At 39.9% G+C, this 25216-nt stretch overlaps 1 protein-coding gene across 2 annotated transcripts in view; it reads left to right on the forward strand.

Moving 5' to 3' along the window:
• Positions 1 to 25216, forward strand: part of PTPRB (protein tyrosine phosphatase receptor type B) — a 62705-nt gene that overhangs the window by 24539 nt on the left and 12950 nt on the right. For both annotated transcript variants that reach the window (XM_066550224.1, XM_066550225.1), the window contains exons 8-27: positions 2388 to 2657; positions 4453 to 4713; positions 6843 to 7109; positions 8417 to 8680; positions 9677 to 9940; positions 10883 to 11146; positions 11781 to 12044; positions 12920 to 13189; positions 13812 to 14075; positions 14911 to 15174; positions 15552 to 15833; positions 17023 to 17301; positions 19211 to 19360; positions 20568 to 20811; positions 21987 to 22093; positions 22603 to 22702; positions 24180 to 24263; positions 24367 to 24384; positions 24488 to 24569; positions 25027 to 25117. In XM_066550224.1, the coding sequence (XP_066406321.1) occupies positions 2388 to 2657; positions 4453 to 4713; positions 6843 to 7109; positions 8417 to 8680; positions 9677 to 9940; positions 10883 to 11146; positions 11781 to 12044; positions 12920 to 13189; positions 13812 to 14075; positions 14911 to 15174; positions 15552 to 15833; positions 17023 to 17301; positions 19211 to 19360; positions 20568 to 20811; positions 21987 to 22093; positions 22603 to 22702; positions 24180 to 24263; positions 24367 to 24384; positions 24488 to 24569; positions 25027 to 25117 (4089 nt within the window). The remainder of the gene's footprint in view (positions 1 to 2387; positions 2658 to 4452; positions 4714 to 6842; positions 7110 to 8416; positions 8681 to 9676; positions 9941 to 10882; positions 11147 to 11780; positions 12045 to 12919; positions 13190 to 13811; positions 14076 to 14910; positions 15175 to 15551; positions 15834 to 17022; positions 17302 to 19210; positions 19361 to 20567; positions 20812 to 21986; positions 22094 to 22602; positions 22703 to 24179; positions 24264 to 24366; positions 24385 to 24487; positions 24570 to 25026; positions 25118 to 25216) is intronic.

Raw genomic sequence — 25216 nt, forward strand, 5'->3', positions numbered from 1 at the left:
AGAGACAAAATTATTTGAATTCCAGGCAAAATGAGATTTAGAGCACAATATTGTTTCAGGAATACCCCCTGCTGACTCTGTGGCAACAGTTGATCTGACGGCCAAAAGCAGCTCCTGCATATCTTGGGAGCACGCAATAGTCGTGAATTTTTGTTGGACTTCATAGTTGAGTGAGTCTGTTACAAAACTGTTGCATACTACTGCACTTCTGACCAACTTTGTTGTCTTGAATTCAGCTCAGCGTACTACATAAACTGATTTACATTATGGGGAAGTATGCATGTAGTCAAATTATTTACAGACTTTAAAGTCATTTTGCAAGGTCTAGTCTTATTCCTTCTTCCGGACAAATCTACAAACCAGAAAAGATTATGTCTCAGATTTCTTTACTACAAGCAGCGTGGATTAACAAAGGCATGTGGCAGCTGAGATACAGCTGAGTTATGAGTTTTTTATCTTCTTTCAGAAGTAATAATTTTCTTTCAGGTATCTTTTGTATGAGTTCTGAACCTGAAAAATCCTTCATCATTCTCCCACAGTGTTACTGGCCCTAGAGGTGTGTCATCTCTTCCACACCAGTCTAGCTTGAGCAAAAGTTAAATGGTAAAAAAAATAATGAACTCGGTGAAGAATGCATACATAAATATCTAGTAGACTCCGAGCCCAAAGGGAGAAAATGTGTGTGTATGAGAGCAGAGTATTTGTTTTAGTACATATCTATTGTCTACAATTAAACATCTCATGTGAAAGTCACATCCTTGACATACCTGGCTGATACCCCATTCTCAGTGCAGGCTGGAAGAGCCCTAGAAGTCTTTCATGTCCAGAAAGTACAAAGCTGGACTAGTTTATATGCATGTCTGTTATGTTTGTTTAACCTACCATTAAAGTCCTTTAAGATTACCATTTCAATCTAAAGGGAGAACTTCAGGCCCTCATTTAACAACACTGATCCCCAGCTTTGTGACCTAGACCCTGTGCTTTCAAAGTTTAGGATTACAAATCCTATTTCCAAGGATGCTGATCATAAGCAATTCCTTCCTCTACCACAGACATCAAGAGCTTTGAAAACAATCACTCCAGCAGAAGCTCTGTGGAGTAAAGATATATTCATAAGTCCAGACTGTCAGGTCTACAGATGCTGAAGGGATTAGACTCTTGAGGTCCCTCTGTAATTCACTGAGAGAGCCAGGTGCCCAAGAACATAATACACATTGCGGTGTATTGAGAGGGTGCAGCAGAACCAGGCAAGAAATGTTGTAGTAAGAAATACAGACATCTCCGAGACCGAAACTTTGTGCCATTAGGGTATAATGATGTCCAGTCAGCCTGATAAGGCTGAACTTAATCTGTTATGATGTAAGTTCATCTGTACTTCCTAACAATACACTGTGTGCTTTTATCCACTCACTCAGAAATTGAAACACATTTCCCATATTCACTGGCATATGGGAGTTCTAGGTCTGATAGCCAGCTATGCCCATGGGAAGTGAAACCGGTGAGTATTTTGTGATGCTAGTAAAGAGGTTTCAATCCTCTTCTACTAATTGATCCTACTGATCAATTAAATATTAACTAAGCTAGATAAAGCATAAGAACATGATGCTAGCCTTGTAGTTATGTAGCTAATACTTGTGGATGGTCTCAGGGCTCCAGTGCTGATCTCTGAGTATCTTAACATGAAGCTTACAGGTATCCTGTCCTAAGGGTCTGCATCTGCCCTCTAATCTCTGCTTGGTCTGGCTAATATTTAATTATTCCATGAAAATCAGAAATCTTCAGTGTTCCAATGTGACCTGCAGGAACATACAGTTAGACAGGAGAAGGTTAGGCTTGTAAATTCAGGATCCTTGAAATACAGGACAGGATGGAGTGGATGCTTTAATAGACCAGTGTCTTAACCTCAGTGCCTTTTACAGTTGGGAGGAATTAGGGCATACAAGGTGGAAGAATCTATTTCTGTGAAAGAAGTCATTAGGCTTTGCATTTCTGCTGCTGGTACCAGAATTGGGCTGATAGAGATTGAAGTTTGAATGTTAGCAGTGAAAAATTGATAGTTTCTAAGTGAGCTTAAGTGCAGGAAACAACAGGGAACCTGACTGAAAACTGCAAGGGGCATCCAAGAAGTGTACAGGGGTGCCCTAAGACGGGTTGCCCATTTCTGATGTCAGAAACCAGCAGGAAAATAAGTGAGTGGTTTTTGTGGGGAAGAGTAAAAACTGTGTTTAAAATGAAAGCCAACCTTTGCAACAAGATAACTCACATTGCTCTAGCTAGTCCAAGCGCTCATACAATAGCTGTGCTGCGAGACAGGTTTTGCCAGTACATTTACATCTCATCAGAAATACCCCACTTCAGAACTGCTTTTTCGCTTTCTCTTTTTGCAGTTCCCCAGAAAGTTTTGGAGCTGCAGGCGGGTCCTAGTGGCTGGCCGCGGTCTCTGCGAGTGACCTGGGTGCCCCCTGCGGGAGACTGGGAGAGGTACCACCTGCTCCTGTGGAACCGCTCAGCTTTGGTGCTCAACACCACCCTCGGCAAGGACAGCACCGAGTACCTCATCCGTAATGTGGGCCTCATCCCAGGCAGGGAGTACAGCGTGGAAGTCATTGTGGAGAGCGGCGATTTGCAGAGCAAGACGAGTTGCACGGGAAGAACAGGTCAGCATGCTTGTCCAGGCACTGTGAGAGTGCAAAGTGTTCAGCTCTGTGAGCAATGGAAGAGTACTTGGGAATCCACAAATTAATTTAACTATTAATACAGTAAAAAGGAGCTCCCTTTGTAAACTACTGAGATAATTTTAGCAGTTCTGTGAAAACTTTCGGGATTACTTTTGTAGTAAATATTGTGTTAGTGAAAGTTATGGGAACTATATCACGATTCTGTCATGACTCAGGTGTTACATTACATGTTCATTTCACTGCTATATTTTGTAGCTAATTGTAGGGCACCCTATAAAGGTCTTAAAGAAAGCACTCTGGGCCTTCCTGTATTGTTCATCAGTATGTTTCTTTGCCAGTCTGTGTAAAGAATATTAACCATACGGTGAAGGTGTATCTTAGTATGGCTGTCCTTTAACATCCCAGTTCTTATTTTTGTGCTCTATTAAGAAAATGGCTTAGTTTGTTCAAGCCTTTGTTCCCAAAGGAAACTGATATACCCTGCAGGGACATGAGTGGAATTCTTTTGCAGTGTGTTAGTCAAAGCCGCATCTGATTTGCTTCAAACTTAAAAAATAATTCTTATATAATTGTTAGAATTTCTGCTCAGTGAATGCAGAATAAGTGCAATTCAGAGGAAAGGAAGACTTGGAGTAGGAATAACAGGCAAGGCTCAAGCCTTACTTGACTGAAAAATGTCAGATAGGAGAGTGCCATTCTACTTTATCCTCACCCTTCCTGCAGCCTGCCTTTTCTACTATACCCTTACCTGTCATTCCCTGAGAACTTAATTTTGTTAATTTTTCAAGAAAGACCCGTAGAAGCTACAGAACTGAAGCTTTCTCTAACTTGTAGCAAACTTGATCAGAGAAAGATACAGTCTCATCTTCCTTATTTTGACATATGTTGCAACTAATTTAACTTTATGGTGTTACTTTTAATTGACTCAGCTAAGTGATTAATAGTTGGACTCAATGATTTTAGAGGTCTTTTCCAACCTAAGTGATTCTATGATTCTGTGATTAAAACATGGTCCGTTTAATAATATCCAGCAATGGGTGTATCATGACTGTGTTTGACCTACAGTGAGGTGCATAATGTGTCTGTTATGAAGTACAGGTATTAGGCCATGTTGTGGTTGTCAGTTTTCTCTTACATTAACCCACAGACTTGGAAAGTGAGTTATATTTCTGTGACAGGGACAAAATCAGATCAGGGACTGTATTGCGCAAGACGTGCTTGCTGAGTATGCAGGCACAGACACACATGAACACACAGAGAAATTCACTGATCAAATTCTTTCTTTTATGCCCCTCTAGGTTTGAAGTGTCTCTCAGCTTGGCTTAGGTATAAATCAATGCAAAATCAATGTCACTCTGACCCTATAATTTGCATCCTTGTTTGTTAGAAGTACATTGTTGTAGGTCTGATTTATAGTACAAATGTCTTATATCCCTGTTCAGCACCTAGAGTTCAAGAGGAAGTTCGCTGACTTCCCTGTGTTTCCATTTCCACTAAAATATATATCCTGGTGTAAGTTTAAACCTAAGCATTACAGCCATAGTGCATTGCTGAAGTCTACTGCTAACAGTCCTTCACTGGAAGAGGGGCACAAATACTAGATTTGTAACAATAGCTTCCTAGAAAAAGGTAAAGAATCTCCTCTTGATTGCAGATACTCTGTTGCTGTCACATTTCTGTCTTACAGAACACATTTCTTACAACAGCTTGAGATAGGGCATGTGTGCTCACCACATAGTTCTGTTCTTGTTGTCATATCTGTGTGCTTTTCCAGCTCCAGAGCCTGTTCTCCAACTCCGTGTGAAGCATGCTAATGAAACTTCACTTAGTGTCATGTGGATGACCCCTGTTGCAGAATGGGACAGCTATGTGGTTTCCCTGGAAGTCAGTGAGCTCCCTATTGTAAAAAAAGGACTTGCAAAAGAAGCTAAGGAATTCACTTTCATTGACTTGATACCTGGAAGGAAATACACAGCAATCATCACTACCATTAGTGGGACTTTAAGCAACTGGACTTCAGTAGAAGGAAGAACAGGTATCATCTTGTCAAAGTGTTTTAATCTTTACTTCTATCAACCATTAACAATTTTCTTTTTGCTTTGCAGTGAACTTAATTAACTCAGTGTCTAAATCTCAAAAGTCTTGATCTTATGTTTGTTTCCTCAGTAAAAAAGTTACATGTCTGAGTCTCTAATTTCTGACTGTCTGTTATCTTGCTGTATTTATTTAAGATTTTTGGAAAATAGATGTGTAATTCCTGGCAAAACAGTTTTCTGAAATATTATGTCATATCTAGTCAATCTACATTAGCACAAGATTCCATTTAAGAAGAACTATTTTCATTGTGTATTTTCAGGAGGGTCACTTCCTTGATGCAAAGCATCCATCATCTGGGAAAAAGAGAAACATCACCACACAGGAAAATGTTACTTTAGGGGGAACATTCCAAGGTTGACAGACACAAGGTCACATATGTGAACTTGAAGATGTGTTTCTAATCTTTTTGCTCTTCTGATTTCAGAATATGTGTTTGTTACTGAGGATGATGACTGTGTCACAAGGAAGGTCCCATTCTCTCCCCGTGCAGGGTGCTGATTTTGTGAACACATGCAAGTTTTAAACCATACAGGTTGCTTTACTCTGCTTAAGCACTGACTTAAACATTCTCCAGTGCAAGCAAAGTTTTAAAATGTAGCTCTGGCCTTGCACAGCACAGGGAAAAATAAGCTGCTTGTGTTTGAATCAAAGCATTCCTAGGGTTGATGGTGGTCCTTACTTAAATTTTACAACTCCTTCCAAGGCCTGAGAAGTTTAGCTTATACTTCGATTTCTCTGTTATGTTATTAGATAGCTGGAATTTCACTTCCATCTGACTTATACCCCTTTAGGGGACCTATTCAACCATAAAGGTCCCACTTCACTAGTATGAGTCAATGCTTGAAAACACATCAGGCACTGATTGTGTGTCAATATTACATTCAAAGTTAGTTATAAAGAGCAAACATTATTTAGCTAGAACACGGGTTTTAATAAGCGTTCCAAACCTCTGAATCTTCCTTGCAGCAGGACAGCTTACTAGGCTTAAAAATATTGCTGTAAACATGACAGAAGTAGGTCTTACTTGCAAAGAGCACTGAAATGAGCATTTAGCACAGAAATATGACATTTTAGTGTCTTGTTGGAGCTAGCTATATTATGAGAACATTATAAAACTGGAAGGATTTTTGATCGAGTTTTTTGTCAACTTTGCATTTTCTTCAGCTTTGTGCCTAACTTTCTAGCTTTTGTTAATGATTACTAAACCAGTACTATGTGTGCAAAAAGGCTGATAAAAAACAAGAGCGGAAGAGTGCATTCACATTTTATAAAGTTAGAGTCTTCTTTATTTCAGTTGTGCTTGGTCATGTAAAAAGAAATCTTTAGAAGTATTTGTATTTCCTTGCTTTGACCAAATATTGTCAAACCAAATTAAAAAAGAGGATTGGGTGTAAAATTTGTGGTACATATTACATTCCTTTGTTATTTCTTGATCCTTTTTGGTCTTCCTAAGTTCATGAGCTTATGCTTAGATAAATGTTATGTTTGTTTAACAATTCATCTTTTAATGCTATAAAAGTTGCTATCCTGCAGATCTTCTTACATAAAAAGTTAAACCATAACCATGCATTTCCGTTATCCTCAAAATTAAAGGGTCTGACACAGCATAGATGACTGTGCCTGAGGTATTCTTCAAACAAGTTTGCCATTTATTAGAAATTAAAGATTGGGAATGGGAGAGGAAAGGAAAAATTAAAGGCACAGACTATATTTGAAGTAGTCATCAAAAACCCTGAATGATTTCCTAAATGGATGGCATTTATTTAATGGTATTCATAAAATGCCATCTCTTCCAGTTCCCTGATCTTGAATCATTTTCATCTGTCTGAGAAAAGTTGTGCTAAAGGCTGAAAGACCTTTCTGTGTCTTAGTTAGTTTCCCATAGACCACATCCCAGACAGGAAGCAGTCCCCAGTTAGAGTATTTTTAGTCCTGTTGAGTCTGGCTGCAAATTGGAATGTTCTTTTGATGCACTTCCTCAGTGTGACTAAACTTGTGTTCTTTGGGGGATTCTGTTTTGTTTTATTTTGTTTCTCCTCAGTAACAGTATGACAATTTCCTTTTCAGTGCCAGCCCAAGTGACAGGTCTGACCGTGTCAAGTCAGGGATCAACCAACAGCTTGTTCACCAACTGGACAAGAGCACTGGGAGATGTAGACTCATACCAAGTGCTACTGATTCATGAGAATGTTGTCATTAAAAATGAAACTGTTCCCAGTGAAACTAACAGATATCATTTCTATGCCCTGAAACCTGGAGGACTCTATTCAGTTGTTGTCACCACTGTCAGTGGAGGGATATCTTCAAGGCAAACAATTGCAGAGGAAAGAACAGGTAAAAAGGAAAACACTCCAGCACGCTTTTTGATAGTTGAATTTATCTAAGAGAATGGTCTTGTGTTTAAGCCGCTACACTGAGAATTCAGAAAAACAGGAATTTCATCCGTACAGCTCCATATGTGCACACTGTCATGCAGATTTGTGTAAATACAGCTTTAGAGAGCTAACTGCTCTCAGTGCAGTGGGAACTCTACAGCAGGATCACTCTGTAACAAAGACAAAAGTATGCCCTGAGAGTAATGAACAACTGTCTGGGCAAATCACTCCGTGGAAGGGACTTTCTTGTTCCATTGGCTATGTGGTGGTGGTGTAGTATGATTGCTCCTTACTTATGTGTGCCAAGAACCTGCCTAAAGGTGGTAGGGTGAATTTGTGTCTCAGTTTCTCGCAACTCATTCTTTTTCTTTAATCCAGCATCAAAGAATGTCCACCAGGGCTAATTAGTTATTATGGGGTCCTTCTGTACTTCATAGAACAAGATTTACTGTTGCATCAAATTCTTTAGGTTTAAAGAGTCATGAAATGTAATACTAGTTCTGTGGATATTTAGAGGGAAAATTTGGCAACATAGTGCAATTTTACCTGTAATGTGAATTTGGCAAAGGCCAGGCATTTTGCAGTTTTCTGCAATGTTCTCCTTGAAAACCACTATTTTCAGGTGAAAAGGCAAAACAAGCCTGAAAAAAAATGGAGAAGAATAATACTAAAAGGCTTAAAGTAGAGTAGTGTATTATGTAAAATCATGGTGGGAGGGGGATTGACTCTGACAGCTGTTGGCCAGCCCCTCTGCTGAGATAAGTAAGTTCAGTCCAACGGAGTCCAGTTAAAATTTGGAAGTTCATTATGTCTAAGTTCTGTTCCTGCAAAAACTGAATTTTGTACCTGAGTGATGATAGTTCTGGCAATGCAGAGCCTTTAAGCTCACCTTGCTGGCTTGAAAAACAAGTGGTATTCGTGTTTTGTCCACTAGGCGTCAGAGAACCCACTGGAAATGAAACATTCAGCTGTAGGCCTCAGCCTCTTACCAGCCTCACCAGTTATTGTCGTTACTGAGGAATGGCAATTTGAGAGGATAACTCAGCTTCTAGGATTTTAGAAATGCTGGGATCAGGCCACCAAGGACAATTTCCTTCACTGTATTTAAAAAAGGAGATGAATGTTGCTGAGAGGCAGTCAGTGCAGAGCTTCTCAGGAGTCCCAGACTGCTTATTTTGCAGGGGATGGCATTACAGGGATACTCACAACAATAAAAATTGGCTAGTAAATGCTTTTTTTGTTTGTTTTTTCCTCTGTATTGCACAGTTCCTTCCAGCGTGACTGGAGTAACAGTAAATAACTCAGGTCGGAGTGACTACCTCAGTGTTTCTTGGCTGCCAGCTTCTGGAGATGTAGACAGTTATTTGGTAACACTCTCTCATGATGACAAGATTGTTCAGACTCTCACCATTTCCAAATCATTCAGTGAATGCTCCTTCAGCAGCCTTACTCCTGGGACACTTTACGATGTGATGATAACCACCAAGAGTGGAAAGTATGAAAACTACTCCCTCAGCCAGGAACGAACAGGTAAAGAGAGGCTCTGGGCAAGTACAGTCACTGTAAACACTGTTATGTTGGTAATGGCTAATGTTGGTAATGTCCATTACCAAGGATTTATCAATATCTGACCAAACTGGGATGCATGACTAGGGGTTGGAGGGTCAAGCCATGAAATTACAGCTTTATAGACTTCGTTTTATTCTTATGCCTCTGTTGCTGCTTTGTTTCATGCAAAAATACTTTAGCATGAATGAAAGAAATGTCAGTCCTTATGAGTCAACAGAAATAATGTGTCAGTTTTGGCTCAAATGTGTTGTCCGGCCCTTAATGCCTCTATATGGCCCTTCAAGTATATCCTGCAGAGCATCTCGTCAGAAAGTTACTCAGGCACTGAAAGAACAGAGAAGGATAGGCTAATTAGTAAAATATTAGTGAGGTGTCACTCATCATGAGTAACACCCATGTCAATTGGTTTTGGTAATGTAACACATGTGTCTATGGTTTTGGTCATGCAATTTTCAAGGATATTATAACAGGAATAGAGAAATCTCAGAAAAAGATGGCAATAATGATGGAGGACCTTTTAAAACTTTCTCAAAAATGGAAAAAAATTAGATTTTACACTTGGTAAACCAGTAAAACAAAAGAAAGATTGTAAAGGGTGTTAAAATAACAAAGAGTATCAAGTTGGTGCAATTTTAGTCTTCTCATGATCTAAGTGAAAATCCAGGGAACAGCCACAAAAGGATGAGAACCAAATTTTGGATCAGTGTTTGTCTGTGGAACTCACTACTCTTCAAAAAATGGAGCAAGTTCCATAAGACCAAAAATTAGAAAGGCAAACAATTTTATTGTCATAAGATGTAAAGCAGCCTGGAAAGTGCAGCTACTACTTTATTACTTAAATCCACATTGGTTTTTTTTTTGCAACTTCCTCACAAAAGTCTGCTAACTACCACAAATACAGCTCTCTGCCACAACTCTGGTAACTTCAGGAAGTTTCTGCTTTTTTTTTTCTTTCAGTCCCTTCAAGTGTCCAGGGACTTACTGTCAGCAATTCAGCCAGAAGTGACTACTTGAAGGTGTCCTGGTTACATGCATCTGGATATTTTGATAATTATGAAGTGACCATCAGGAACAACAATGATTTCATCCAAACAAAAAGTGTCCCAAAGGATGAAAATGAATGTGTGTTCACCAGTCTGGTCCCAGGGAGGCAGTACAGTGTTACGGTCAGCACAAGGAGTGGGACATACGAAACCAGTGAAAGAGTCTATGGCAGAACAAGTAAGTAAGCACCCTGGAAACATTCTGAGACAACCCAGGGTATTTTTTTTTATTTACCAAACCCAGGAACAAAAATCTCATATGATTTTTAACATAGAATGTTGACTCTGACTCTTTGAATGTGTATTATTTCAAATAATACAAGAAAGCAGTATTTAGTTTATTACCAGTGTTTATGTTACAAACAAGCAAAAAGTGAGAGACCTGTGCTGTTCAATTGGAAAGCAAATCTTGAAACATTAAAAGCCAAAAAAAACAGTTGTACAATTTTCCACATGAGCTTAGTATTTATCATTAAATTATGCCAGAATGTACTAAACAGTTTTCTCTGGTCATGGAAATAGATAGGACAGAAGATAGACTATACCTCAGTCTATTCAAACTACCCCAAGCGCTGGAATTGGAGAGCATGGGGCAAGAGTGGTAAGGTGGCTGACTGGGAGCTAGCAGGGATCCGGGTGCAATCTTCACCTTGCACCATATGTGAGTTAAGAAGCCATGCTGAGAAACTCAGTTTATTAACAAAGATGTAGCATGGGGCAAAAATAACTCATCTGTGTCTGGCACAAGTTGGAAACTGGATTGTGGTGCTGCATCACACAGATGGATTGCCTTGACTTGGCACTAGCTCAGGCTTCTTCTCTGTCTTTGTTGTACGTGCAGATCTTACTCAGTTTTTGTTGGCTAGGTGAACTCTCTGCAGGCTACATTATTATTTATTTGTTATTTTTATGCTGATAAATTGTGGACATCTGTTCTGAAATGGGACCTTCCAGTGTTAGATGGGGTGTAAAATACCCAAATAAGTGCAATCTACTGCTTTCTCAAGGGAACTGCATGAAGAATTGTAGCTCAGAAGGATGACTTCAGAGCTACTAGCTTTTTGCTGTGATCTGTTAGTAAGTACTGAGAAGTTTCCCATTTTTCTTCTCACTTCTTCAGTGCCAGAGTCAGTGAAGGAACTGACTCTTAGTAACAGAAGCACAGAAGATCTGCAGGTAACTTGGTCAAAGGCTGAGGGGGATGTTGATAAGTATGAGATTCAGCTCCTCTTCAATGATATGAAGATCTTCCCACCCATTTTCCTTGAGAACACCATTGAGGAGTATTGGTTCACAGCTCTGACTCCAGGACGTCTATACAAGATTCTTGTTTTGACCATCAGTGGAGATGCACAGCGTGCTACTTTCATAGAAGGCCTGACAAGTAAGAAATAATGTGGTATTTAAAATGTGTTTAGGCTTTTCTAGAATGAACCACTCAAAATCAAGGGTGAGCCATGATTATATTCAAGTTTATGTAACACTGGCTCAGAGACAGCAGATCTCATTGAAAATCACCCTAGCCAACACCCATGCTTAATAAAAAAGTGTCACATTTACTAACACTTGATTGTTGGCAGACAATCTGATTTGTATTGAGATGTCAGCATTTAGGTTTCTGCTATTCCCATGCATGCCAGTTGTTTGCTTAGTGTCTCTAGTTAAATCACTTACTTATTTTACACCTCTGTTTACCTACCTGAAGTGAATGATTGAGATAATGATGGAGAAATTACTAACTAACTGAGGGTACCTAAAGAGCCTTCATTTTTTGAGGTGATTTTAAGGCATCATATGGACAAGAGGGAGATTACACATAGAACTGTGTTTCTAATAATCCCACACAAATGTTTACAACTTTACTTATGTTTACCCATGAATGACATTATTTGTACCTGTAAATGATCTTTCTCTTTTGAATCACTTTTTTGTGGCCATAAAATAGGTAGAAATTAGGAAGCCTGAGTCAAACAGGAAATTTGTGAGCAGGTGCCTTTTTGTTCCCTGTTTTTTTCCAGTTCCAAGCAAGGTCCGAAACATTCATGTGTCACCTAATGGCATGACAAACAGTCTGAAAGTGAGCTGGACCCCTGGAGGTGGAGATGTTGATTCCTACACAGTGACTATATTTCAACAAAACCATCAACTTGATTCTCAGAGTGTCTCCAAACACATCTCTGAGCACATGTTTCACAAGTTGGAAGCTGGGGAGCAGTACCGGGTGTTGGTGCAATCTAACAGTGGCACCTTGCACAACAGCTTAGCTGCTTTTGGGAGAACAAGTATGTTTTGCTTGAGACGACGAGAAAGTTGCATTTTATCTTCCCATAGACTGACCCTTGTTTGATAATGTTTAATAATGTTTATGAATGTACCATAGGGCATGGGGACATTCACACTCATGGGAAGTTTTTATCTCAAAGCATGAGTCATGATGTTGGCATGGGTCTGTTAATACCAGTGAGATGTGTCATTTCAGTAGCTTTACCTGGGTGAATGTGCATGGAATTCTAGTCCAGCCCAGTGTCTTCCTTCATAGGATGAATGCAGTTCCATCCCTCTCATTTCCTATGCCTGTACCCATCTGACACATACATCCACTCCATGTAGGCAAGTATTGTGTTCTAGCCGAGCCTATTGCATGGTCAAGGCTTGTTAGACAACATATTGCCCCAGTGTCCAGGGTGTCAGAACATACAAAACAATGCAATACCTTGTTTTTAATGTATCCTCTCTCTTTAGCACCTGCATTTGTTATCTATGGCCTTGACTTTTGTGCAGCAGCTGCTGGCTAACATTTTCTATTCTGGGCTACTATTTTGCACCAATTTACCACTCCTTTAGTTTTCATATTCCTTTCTTAACTGTTTCAGTTGGTTCATTTCACTCTCCTTCTCCATCTTTTCATGATAGTCTGTATATATCTGTGTCTTCTCCATTCCCGGTTCAGATATCCATGATGCTCTGTAACTTCATCTGTTTGTATTTATGTCTAGGAATTAGTTGTTTACATAAACATATGCACAGACATTTCTTTTCCCATGAGTGAACCTGAAAATATATAGAGTTATGTTCTGTTAATTACTTTATTCAGATTTATGTATTGAATGGTCTGTATTTCACGTGGTAATATCCTGCCTTTAATTGTTGCTTCCAGTTCCAGCCTCTGTCCAGGAATTATTAGCCCATCATGCCTACAGCAGTCATTCCTTGTTAGTAACCTGGCAGAAAGCTCCTGGTGTAGCCGAAAGATATGACATTCTTCTCTTGAGCGAGCAAGGAATCCTCCTGAGTAACAAATCAGAGCCAGCTACTGCCAAACAACACAAATTTGAAGATTTACTAGCTGGCAAGAAGTATAAAATACAAGTTTTGACAGTCAGTGGTGGACTCTTCAGTAAGCGTGCAGAAACTGTTGGCCGAACAGGTAATTAGAACATCTTGGTTTACTTATGTTTCCCTCAGTCAGATATCATTAAATACATGAACCATCTGTATATTTTGATTCTACAAAGATTCTGGTAAGGTACAGACTCTGGATGTTTATGCATCATTTTTCCTAATTCATGCTTTGTATGTGAATCTGAACTTTATTATCATAATATTGTGACCATGGTTCATAATAAGGATATTAAACCAAAATGCTGAATGCTTCCCTCTGTCTTTTGTGGATATACCTGAATGCTTTATTGTCATCAAGTTTTTAATTCACAGTCTCAAGGTTCTTAGTCTGGGATTTGATGTGAATACACGCTTCTAAATTCAAGGCCAAGTCTTGCTTGCAGTCTTTACTGATTTATAGCTTCTTGTAGAAGATAATGGACAGTTCTCTGTAAGCATGGTCTAGAGAATCAGGCCTTCTGGGAAATAAAAATACTGTATTGGAGAGACTCAATGGCATTTCATAAAAGCTCTCCTCTTGTTTCTGACAGTTGCTGTTGATATTACTTAGCTACTTGTGGCTTAATTGAAATGTGTTACAGCCATGAGCTTATTAAAGGTTCAGCTTAGTGCCTAGACTCTGATATGTACTCTTACCTTCTTTTCAGTTCCAGCAGCTGTTACAAATCTGAAAGTCACAGAGAACACCACTGACCGACTGTCCTTCAGCTGGACCACCTCTCAAGGGGAGCTTGATTCGTATGACATCTTCCTGTACAATCCAGACAAGTCCCTTCATGACAGGATTTCAGGAGAGAAGCATCTCCAGCAGTGTTCGTTCCAGAACCTGCATCAAGGCAGGATGTATCGAATGGTCATTGTTACACACAGTGGAGACCTCACTAATGAGTCATCTGTCTATGGAAGAACAGGCAAGGACATCTAAGAAAACTATCTGTCTCCAGTGTAGTGCTCATGGGGGATACCAGTGAGCTGGTCTGAGTCTGATGCTCATACTAGATTAGAGCAACTATTAGAAGTATCCAAATCGTGTCTAATATGTAAAAAGCATTAGATATAGGAAAAGATAAATTCTGAATGATGGAGTTACAGCAGGAAAAATGAAGAGCCCTACAACAGTTCCCAGGAGCTCATGTCAGAAGAAAGACATCCCAGTGTACACTCCCTAAGCAGGAAAATGTCTGTCTCCCATCCTAAAAGCAATATTGGCCTGAGTGGAAAAAGCAAAAAGGCAAAGCAAGTAGGGTTAATAGGATAGCCAGTCTACCAGTGAAATAAAACTTGTTTCCCATGGGAAGCTCTGGCTGCAGCTCTGTGTTTGTTCAGCCACATGTGGGAAGCGGCTTTCTAAGCAGCTCTTGCAGCTGTGGCATTCTGTGTAACCTTTCTTTATTCTCCTGCGGCACCATATAGGAACCCATCTGTGGGACTACGTCTGCAAGTAGGTGCAATTTTTCAGCTACCTCAGAAATGGGTGTTTCCAAATACTGACTAGGAAAAAGCTGCTTCATATTTGCAAAACTGTCCATTATAAACATTGCAACCTCTTTTGGTAACAGTGGCAATTCAAAATAGTAAAGGAGGCATCTGAGATATGCTTTATGCTTTTCAGCCAGCTGTGGTGGCTGTCTGGTTTATAAAATTACTATCATTACAGGACAGATATAAGGTCTGCTTGTCCTTTTTGCTTCTTCTCACCCAAAGGATGTTCTACATAAAGTAATATTCATTCCTTCTTTTTTTCAGTACCAGCCCCAGTTGTTGGTCTCAAGGCATCCAACCGAAACATGACAGACAGTCTGTGGTTCACTTGGGGTCCAGCAGCAGGAGATGTTGACTTCTATGAGCTGAATCTTTACAACCCAAATGGGACACAGAAAGAAACTGAGCAAATGAAAGATCTGGAAGAGTGGCATTTCCAGGGGCTTGTTCCTGGCAGAAAGTATACTTTGGTCGTGGTGACTCACAGTGGTGAGCTGACCAACACAGCAAATGCTGAAGGAAGAACAGGTATGGGATTTTTTTTTTGTCCCATCTGTTTGAATTCATTAGTTCACAACTATGCAACAGACTTGTTCTGAGGGAGGATTTATTATAAGAGTCATTGAAGGTATAAAGATGACGGATAACCTTAAGAACATTAAAACAATGGAATGTGAAAGAAAAGCAGTCAGCGCTGTTTTTCTTTCAAAGGCTCAGGAATATGTTACAATTGTGAAAGTCACCATCATCAGCACAGGTGCAGTAACGGGCTTTGTATATCAGATAATACAAACTACTTTGTGATGCATGAAGAAAATAATCCATGTTTCATTTTATTTGTCTTGTGTAAAAATTTGTTAAGAATCTCTTTTTCTTCTCTCCTTTTTTCCCCCCTTTCTGCATAGCACCCAGGCCTCCTAACACTGTGTCATTTACCGATGTTGCAAACACTTCTTTATCAATCACTTGGCTGGGTCCTCCCGACTGGACAGACTATGATGATTTTGAGGTGCAGTGGCTTCCAAAGGATCCCCTCACAGTATTCAATCCCTACAGCAGCAGCAAATCTAAAGTACGCATCATCTATGGCCTGCGACCAGGGAGGCTCTATGAGTTCAGAGTCAGAACTGTCAGTGGCGACAGCTGGAAGACATACAGCCAGTCACAGTCTGCAACTGTGAGAACAAGTAAGTAAAAATTTCCCTTGCACCCTAACACTCAGCTGAAGAAGATGCAAAACTGTAAAATATTACCAATTCCTTCTGCAATCAGTAATTTCCATTAATAAATTCATGAATGACAGTGATGAATTCAGCTGGATTCTAAGCTCTTGCTGTGTGCAAGGTCAGCTGTTTAAAGACTGATAATGGACATACATTTATAATCTTCACATCCAGAGTCAAGCTGTTTGGTTGCAGAGACTGAATCAGTCTGTTTCAGGGGTAAAATAAGGTTGAATATCCAAACTTCTCTGATGGTAGTATATTGAAATAATCATGTTTCTGAATGGTAAGACAGGAGGGATGAAAGAAACTGTGCTGTACTAGATTTGCAACTGGAATCAGTGTTTCGCTGCTCTGCATTTCTGCCCATGTCTGTGAATCTGTTTCATCTCTAGCTGTCTCTAGCAACTTCAGTAAAAGGCTGATTTGAAAAAGTGACATGAAATTGTAAAAATAACTGAGTAGTGGCAAATCCTCATGTTATTTGGGGTAGGATTCAGCTGTAAATTGACATCTATGTTTAGTAAGCTATATATTCTTTAATACAGCATAATAATTAAAATTTCTCCTGTACTTAATCACTTAAATGTAGATGTCTGCCATCTGAGACTGAAATCCTGTCTTTGTTACAGGTTACATGATATAAATGTTGCTCCCATATTACATGGATGAAGCACATTTCTATGTTGTGTTTGAGTAATATGGACATATCACATGCTGCCCAGGAAACCAGATCAGTCATGAGATGACAGTATCAGTATTTACTGATATAGGTGACCACATGAAGCCTCCAAATAAGTTGTAACAACTTTCTAGAAATCCATTTCTTTGTGGTGTTGTTGTTCATGTTAAGACTTCATCAAGTAGGATTGAAATCTTTTCCTTGTTTTCAGAATTAATTACTGGAGCTTCACAATGCTAATGGGGCAGATGTCGCTAGATCTGATTTCAGATGGCTAAAATGAGTTAGACAGCCTTACATAATAATCAGGCAGCACACATTTGCAGGATAACTGGGAATTCTGACTCCCAGCCTCCTGTTCCGATCTGATGGTTGATGAAGAATCTAGGAGCTGTAGTGTGAGCTCCTAGAGAGAGTGTGTGACACCTGTCCCTTTTCCCACTGAGTTTCAACTTCTTAACATTTCTCTAGAGCCAGACAAGATACAAAGCCTTCACTGTCGGCCCCAAACCTCTACTGCCATCGCGTGTTCCTGGACTCCTCCCGATTCTGATTTTGATGGGTATAGCGTTGAGTGCAAGAAGATGGATACCCATGAAGTGGAATTTTCTAAAAGGATAGAAAAAGACAAATCTCTACTTAATATTATGACCCTTGTTCCCCACAAGCGATACCTGGTGTCCATCAAGGTGCATTCTGCAGACATGACGAGTGAAGTGGTTGAAGACAGCACCATCACAATGATTGATCGTAAGTGCAATTCAGAGTTGCCCTGAAGACAGGCACTGAGCAGCAATAAGCAAATGCTCGTGTTACTTAGACAGTAAAAGGAGTTCTGAACTCCACAATTGCCAGTGTGTGGAGTGGTGGCCAAAGTAGACTGAACCCATTCTTTGGTCTCTGTTGTGACAGACCATGCAGGATTTTGACTATATTGCCTCTCATTACATTGCCAGACCCAATTATTTGGCTTATTCATTAAATATAGCCTGAGAAACATAAATACTTTGTCCTCATCATCACATGCCTTGTTTTCATCAGTTGTCTTCATGCTTGCTGCTTGGCTTTCTGTATCTGGCCATCTGTACCCCTTATTGATGGTAGCCATCCTCAGCACAAATATCCATCAATAAGGACATTGGATTGTAGTACCACATTCTCTTTTGGCATCTGTAGACTCTTCTGAGGTGCTACCTGGCCAAATCACCTGCAGGACTTTTACCTGAGGGAGGATCCAGATATCTATAGCATGTGCTTTGAAATAGATTCTTCAGTTTCTCTACCCATAGGCTGCTGAGTGGAATGTATCAGTAGCAGCTGCTGGTACCTCTGCACTGCCAGGCATCACTGCAGTCAACAGCCTGCCACTGCTGACCCTAGAGCTGCCCCAGATTTTGCACTATATCAGGATTCAGTGGCACAGCACAATGCAGAGGCCTGCTCTGTTCCAGGGCTAAACTCAAAAATGAGAGGAGAGCCAGGAGTCCTATATTCAGGGACGCCTCTGTAGCTGCTTTTTAAAAGCCACGTTTATGTGAAATGCTAGATCATAAGAATTATGTTTGCTTTGGGAGCTGTTGAGCTAAGCTAGAGTTCAGTCACCAAACTGCCTTCTCCTTTGCCCCTCAATTGCCTTTTAATCTCCTTCCTCTATCACAAAGGATACTACAAATCCAGATGTAAGTCCTAGTTATTCATGTCACAAGAGGTGAGACTGAGTCCTGTTTGAAGGTTTGCTGATCATGTTTATTCTTATTTGGTTTATGTTCATGTTTGTTTATTGTCACTTACTTGTTTTGAACACTGCTGCTCTCCCAGACCCTGGTTAACACTGGAGGCCCTACCTCAAGGAAACAAAAAAAATTGCAGCTAGACTTCATAGATGTAAGAGGTCTAGCTAAAAAGCATATAATTGTGTGAATTTTTGGTTCTTTTGGCATTCTAAAAGCTTTTGAAATTTAGCCTTCTGCTTACAGTTTTTATATGTTTCCCATATGTGCAATATAGTTTCAGTACTACAGATTTTTAAAAGAATCAGTAATGTAGATCCTTAAAATCCCCACCTTTGCTGCACTTTCTTCCCTGTGAACTTCACTTTCCAATTTACTTCTACTGTGTCAATGTTCAAAGTATAGTTTTGTATCATACAAAGAACATTTCCTATGGACATTCTGCAGTCAGACTAGAAAATGGTACTCTGTAGTTGAGTCTTCTGTCTGGCTAACCCTGGCTGTTCCTCTGGAAAAGAAAGCAGAAATATATATGCTTGAAATAGGTAATGTCTATAGTGAGTATGTTAAGTGGCCTCCAAATGCTTGGCTTAAAACTGTGTTGTTTTCAGCAGCTACAATTTCTGTTTTCATAGGCTTGACACGACTTTAATGCATTTCCATGTGGGCTTCTGCAGGAATTCATACTGAGGAGGTGTCACACTTATTATGGTGAACACACTGCTGGCTTGTTTCATCTTCTGGCAGTTTCACTGTGGGAGGTGAAGACACTTTCTTGATTGCAAAGAGAGTAGAATCAGAGACTTAGGTCCAGGCAACCAAGATTTATTACAAATTGCATTTTCCTTATTAGGTCTAGCTCACAGCAAGTACATAAGTAATGCTTTTTCTCTATTTTGTATCTATTTTTTATTTATTTAATTACTCAGGTCCTCCTCAGCCACCTCCAGATGTACGGGTGAACAAAAAAGAGGTGCTGATTACCAAATCCTCCATCAACTTTACTTTTAACTGCAGCTGGTTTAGTGATACTAATGGAGCTGTGAAGTACTTTACTGTGGTTGTGAGGGAGGCTGATGGTAAGTGTCATGATTTAATGCTATTCTCTCCATAGCCAATAAAATTTACATGGGGAAGTACATCCCTATCACTGCACAGCAACAGGGTTTCTCCTTATCTAATGGCTGAGTGTCATACAGGTTTTGGATCTCTACTTCCTCCCTAGCCTGAGGATGTACAGAGTCCTATTCTCAGAGAGTCTGTAGCAACTACAGAGCTCAGACAGAAGCAGTACTCTAGATTACACTGTCATGTATGTTCAGACAATTTTTGTAGTCGAAGACTTATGTTGGTTGCCACTGCCAGTGAACACAGATCTGTGCCTTGCTGAGCATAGATTTTGAAAGGGAGTTTAAATGTTAGGTGTGAACACTAAAAGGAAACCCCCTTGGAGAGTCTCAGTAAACCATGCTGAGAAGCCACAGGTCTGCCAGGTGATGTCTGCTAACTGAAGAAAATGACTTTGCATGTAGCACTATAAAGCAGAACAGAAATGGTCCTTGTGACATGCATGTAAACCTCCCTTTCTACAGCTGACCTATTGTTGAGATGTGTGTCTGGCAAATCAGATACATGTCTCAACAATTTATACCTTGTTTTTAGAAGTGGCTTCATTTACTGGCATACCAGGACATATTTTGTGACTTTTATGAAAGTTATTAATCTCTCTGTCCATCAGCCCTTAGGAAAAAAAACAGATAATATTTCCACTGTCTGCTCTGTCATATTTGGGCAAGCTATAAAGCTCTTTGAGAAGGACTACTCATTGCTATAGCTTGCCTATCTGAGTCTCTTCCAGTATTGTGAATTTACATTCAGGAGGTCCCTGCAATTTCCTACTGTAGTTTTTCTCTATATACAGTAGAGTTGTCCGTTTATGGGGTTTTTTACTTCTTTTTAAAATAGCTAGTAGTAGGATCCAGGAATCTGGATCACAAAAACTCCCAACAACAGCACAGGAAAAAAGTCATAGCAATTGATCTGTGCATGCCTATTGCAGCAAAAGTTGCACTGAGGACTTGTGAGGAAGTTCGCCAAAAAAAATAATAGAAAGGTTGGTACTAGAAACAAGGTACCCTAACCATTGTAGCTTTGTATTCATGAGGTAGCCTCCAAGAAATAGAAAATTGGATAAGAACATGTCTGTCAAGAGCTTGAGCCTATAAACCTCATCACATTAATGGCTGTGGCATCTAAACCTTCTGTCTTTCTCTGCACATGGCATAGGCAGTGAAGGACCAAAGCCCGATGAGCAGCACCCGTTACCCTCCTACCTGGAGTACAAACACAATGATTCTATACGCATCTACCAGACAAATTATTTTGCCAGTAGCTGTGCTGAAAACCCTGACAGTGACTATAAAAGCTTTGACATTAAGCTTGGAGGAGAAATGGAAAATCTGGGAGGAAAGTGTGATCCAGATCACCAGAAATTCTGTGATGGACCTCTAAAGCCTCGAACTGCGTACAGGTTAGACTCATATTGGTAGTTGTGCTCTTATATATTAGGCTTGGTGTCATCTGGGTGCCTCATCCACTTGAGCTTCAGTAGATTAGTGACTGCATTGTACAATGTTCTGTGTGTTTCACTGCAAATTTATGAAAGCTTTATTATCCATGGCCCTCTTCCATAGGTAAGAACCAGTCATCCACTAGCATGGGAATGATATGATTAATTATGCACAAAACTCTGTGCAGTGAATAGGTTTATTTATTTACATCAACTTCATGGGAAGCTCTCCTGTTGCTGCTCAACATTTCTTTGGAAAGACTGAAGACAATTGGCTTAGTTAAGGCACGAAGAAGGCAAGCATGCTTCACTCAGTCTGGCAGAACTACCCCACTTGTTCTTTTGGAACAAGCTAGAAAAACCTGGAGGCCATTCTATCCTGTGGCACCATTCACAGGCTCCAGAGCTAGGTCCAGGTTAGCTGTAGGGTGTAGAAGAGGATGACTGCCAAGACCAGCCTCAGCAGTTACACTGGCTGTGAGACTAAACATGAGCTCCAGTGTGGCTCAGTGACACCCCCCCCCCCACCACAGGCAAATGCTGTTCCAGGAAACCTGCAAGCTGCTCACTGAAAAGCCACATGGACAGAAGGCACATGCCAAGGGGTGCCCATTGTGCCTCTCAGCTTCTTCATCATCATTAAAACAGTGCTAGCCTACTATAGGGTGCTCTCATTAGGGCACATTTCCCAAAATGTCAGTCTTGGAAACACCCACATTACCAGGAGAACAAAGAGGACTATAATATATATCCATTAGCACAGTCGTGCCCAGCCAAGTGAAGGGAAAGTGTGTCCCCCCTGAGAAGCATTTCTGAGTCCTCTCTCCTCTGCAGCTTCTGCTAGTCCTGCCTTTAGACATGGTCAGGCTATGTGTGCCTGCAGCCAGAGCCCCATCTGTTACCTCTGCCAGGGTACCTCAGGGCCCTCCACCCTCTACTGGCTATAGTCCCCCATATTTAACTCAAGGATCAGTATTATTAATTAGGTAGAAGACTGATTAACTCAGGTGTCTATATTAAGAATTATCTGTGGTCAGTGGAAAGGTTTTCGTTGTCTCAAAGGGGCAAATGAGTTTTTACTTTTCTGCTGTTGGTTCTGAACATCTGATGAACCATTTTTTTACTGTATTTTCTAGAATCAGCATACGAGCTTTTACTCAACTTTTCAGTGAAGACCCAAAGGAACTTCCTAAACCGCTCTTTGCAGACACCTTCTTCTCTTTACCGATCACTACAGAGGCAGGTTAGTTTCAGGCTGTTATCGGTGACTGTGCCATGTGATTGCATATTGTGCCTAAGAATACTCTGGCATCTAGAGCTATTTGTAAGGAGTGGAACAAAGCTTCTTGTGCATGTCCTGAGAGCTGCTCTGAGAGGAAGCTGACTCGGCTTATCTACCTCTACTGGAAAATTCAGAGGACTGCTTGACAGAGCTGCTGAAAGTAGAGAAAAGGAAAAATGCTCAGTGAGGCTATCACCAAGAAAGCTTCTAACTGCAAGAGAATCACTCCCATGTAATGGAGTTTTTGCTTTCTTTTACTGTGGTTGGGAGTGAAAAATTTTGTTTAATGGTTTGAAAAAATGAGGATAGAAGATCAAGGCCAGGTTTTAGCTAAGTGTTTTAATGCCTTAGATTTCCTTGTATTTAGCCATTTTCTTCAGCTGATAATAATAGATTCCCTGAAAGTTATTGATTCTCTGATTCTTTTGATCCTTTCCTCAAGATACATAAATACACTGTTTTGTTTCTAGAGCCTCTTTTTGGAGTTATTGAAGGTGTGAGTGCTGGCTTGTTTCTGATTGTGATGTTGGTGGCTGTTACTGCTTTATTTGTCTGCAGACAAAAAGTTGGGTAAGCTGACTCCCTTTGTCAGTCTCCGTTACTGAAGTCATGTCAAATTATATTCATTTAAGTAATACAATTTATAAGGCTTAGCTAAAAATTGGATGGATGCACTGAACTGTTCAACAGATAAAATCTATGTCCCCCCAAATTCTGTACACACTAAGTATACAACTAATGACTTGCACATTAAGAAATCTATATATGCTTAATTCAAATGGTGTCAGAATTACGTCATAGAGGATCCTTGTAACTTTAGTTTGCAGTAGGAGTCTGAATAGTTCTGAATAAAAATTGGTTTATCATTCAAACTTTTATCTTCTGGGAAAAAAAATGTCTTTTGTCAAAAAATGAAGTGTTTCAGATTAATTGCATCTGCATTGTAGATGGGAAGCTTCTGAAACTGTTCATTTAGACTTTATCATTTCAATTCAAAAATACTGAAATGTGGCATTACCTCAGTGTCCGAAAGCTTAGCTCAAACTTTGCTTCTCATTTTTTTGTCAGTTATAGTTGTATGTTTGACATTACAGATGAATCCTAAATAGTGGACTTACATCTTTTTAAAAAATTAAATACTGTATGTCAACTGAAAAAATCTTTATCCATTTAAACTATTTTGCATGACTGAGAAATGTGAAATTCTTTGTAGTTTCTGAAATTAGAAAAAAAACTCAACATTTCCAGTGCATGGGAAACACTGCAAGTCTGAAATTCAGTTCTTTTACTGATACAAAATTAAGTTGATATGAATTTGCCAGAATTTCAGATTGAAACAAAATCTATTTTCTGACTAGTCATAGCTTTTAGCCAAAATGGATAAACTTCATTATAGAATGTGGTTTCGTGTTGTAAGTGCTGCCACTCAGCAGGACAGCAGTAGTACTGGTATGGTTTTTCCACATCTCAGACATAAAGAGAAAGTGTTCTCTAAGGTAGGTGTCTTGAAGGAGGAGATGGCAGCAAAAAGATGAAAGGCAACACTAACTGTGTGGAGTAAGTACCACTTCTGTGGCTTTCCCAGAGCCTGCTGTGGTTATGCCACTTACTCCTGCCATGAATGTGGGCATCTGCTACAGGCTTGGTCTGCAGAGTGGATGTGCTGGAAGCTGTAGACCTTTTACAGCTCTGAAAATCTACCTCTGTGTTGCTCTATATGTAGAGAATCAACTGATTTAGGGTCCATCTTAGCACAGGGCACCCTCCTTAATGATGGACTGGGCTGTGAGTGTTTCAGAACAAGAAAAATGTCTTACCTACCTGTGCCATGCATACATTCCACATCACTATTGCCAAGCTAAAATACAAGAAAAGTCTGAGCCTGAGCTAAGAGCAATGTCACAGGATCAGAGCCAAAAATCAAAACACACTGGAAAACGGTAAACTGGAAAAAAAGAAATTTAAGAAAGTATAACTTACATCAGTGCCAACTCTTACCAGTTTCAAAACTTCATGATATAACAGAATACCTTCCTTTTTGTTCCAGAAATGGCCATGAGAGACCTACAGCGAGGCTGAACATTCGCAGAGACAGGCCACTGTCAGTCCATTTGAACTTGGGGCAAAAAGGGTAATGTAAAAATTTGGTTTTTTTAACATAGCATTGTGGTTGAACAGAGCCATCTGATCACTTACTGATGAAGTGTTTCTTTTTCTTTTGAAATAATTTCCAGGTACCGGAAAACTTCCAGGTAAAAAGAAAAAATTAATACCTAAAACCTTCTTGGTAGCCAACTGGATAAATTATGACTGTGATTCATCCTGTGATTTTCTTCCTCCTATTGAATATTTCAGTCCGATCAAAGTCAGTCACTTTGAAGCACACTTCACCAAACTTCAAGCAGACTCCAACTACCTTCTGTCCAAGGAGTATGAGGTGGGATCCTAACCTAGGCAAAGGACTTGCTTTGTGAAGGGGCGGGCTGACTGAGTCAACTGGTTAATGTATTAGAAAGGTCTGCATATGTTTGTATTATTCACACAAATCCAAAAAAAATGGAGCATTTCATTTGAACTCCACTTGTCCATGTGCAGAAACCAACTCTTCATTTGGCATATTCTGGTTGGCAGCCTCTGCCTGATACTTGTCTGGCGGAGATTAGGAACATTTGTTTGTATGGCACATCTGTGTGATAAAGTATAGAAGGTACCTGCCAGCCATGCACTTGCTTTAAAACAGTATGATTATCTATGTAATTTCAGTTCGGTTTTTATAAAAAAGCACCTCTTTTCTGTCCACGGCCTTTGAGAGCTGATGAACACTATTTCCCTTTGTGTTGTCTTGTCCTTTAAGTATTTTCACCTCACATTTTATTCCTATTCCTTTTTTGCAGGACTTGAAAGATGTGGGTCGAAACCAGACATGTGATATAGCACTTCTGCCAGAGAACAGAGGGAAGAATCGATACAATAATATATTGCCTTGTGAGTTTTAGCTTTGGTTGTGTAATATTGCATCACACCAGCTATTTTTCACTTTTTTTTCAGCAAGCCTAGTGGAAAAGAGTGCAGCCAATCCCTCCC

This window comes from Molothrus aeneus, chromosome 5 (assembly GCF_037042795.1).
Source record: "Molothrus aeneus isolate 106 chromosome 5, BPBGC_Maene_1.0, whole genome shotgun sequence".
NCBI classification, from domain to species: domain Eukaryota; kingdom Metazoa; phylum Chordata; class Aves; order Passeriformes; family Icteridae; genus Molothrus; species Molothrus aeneus.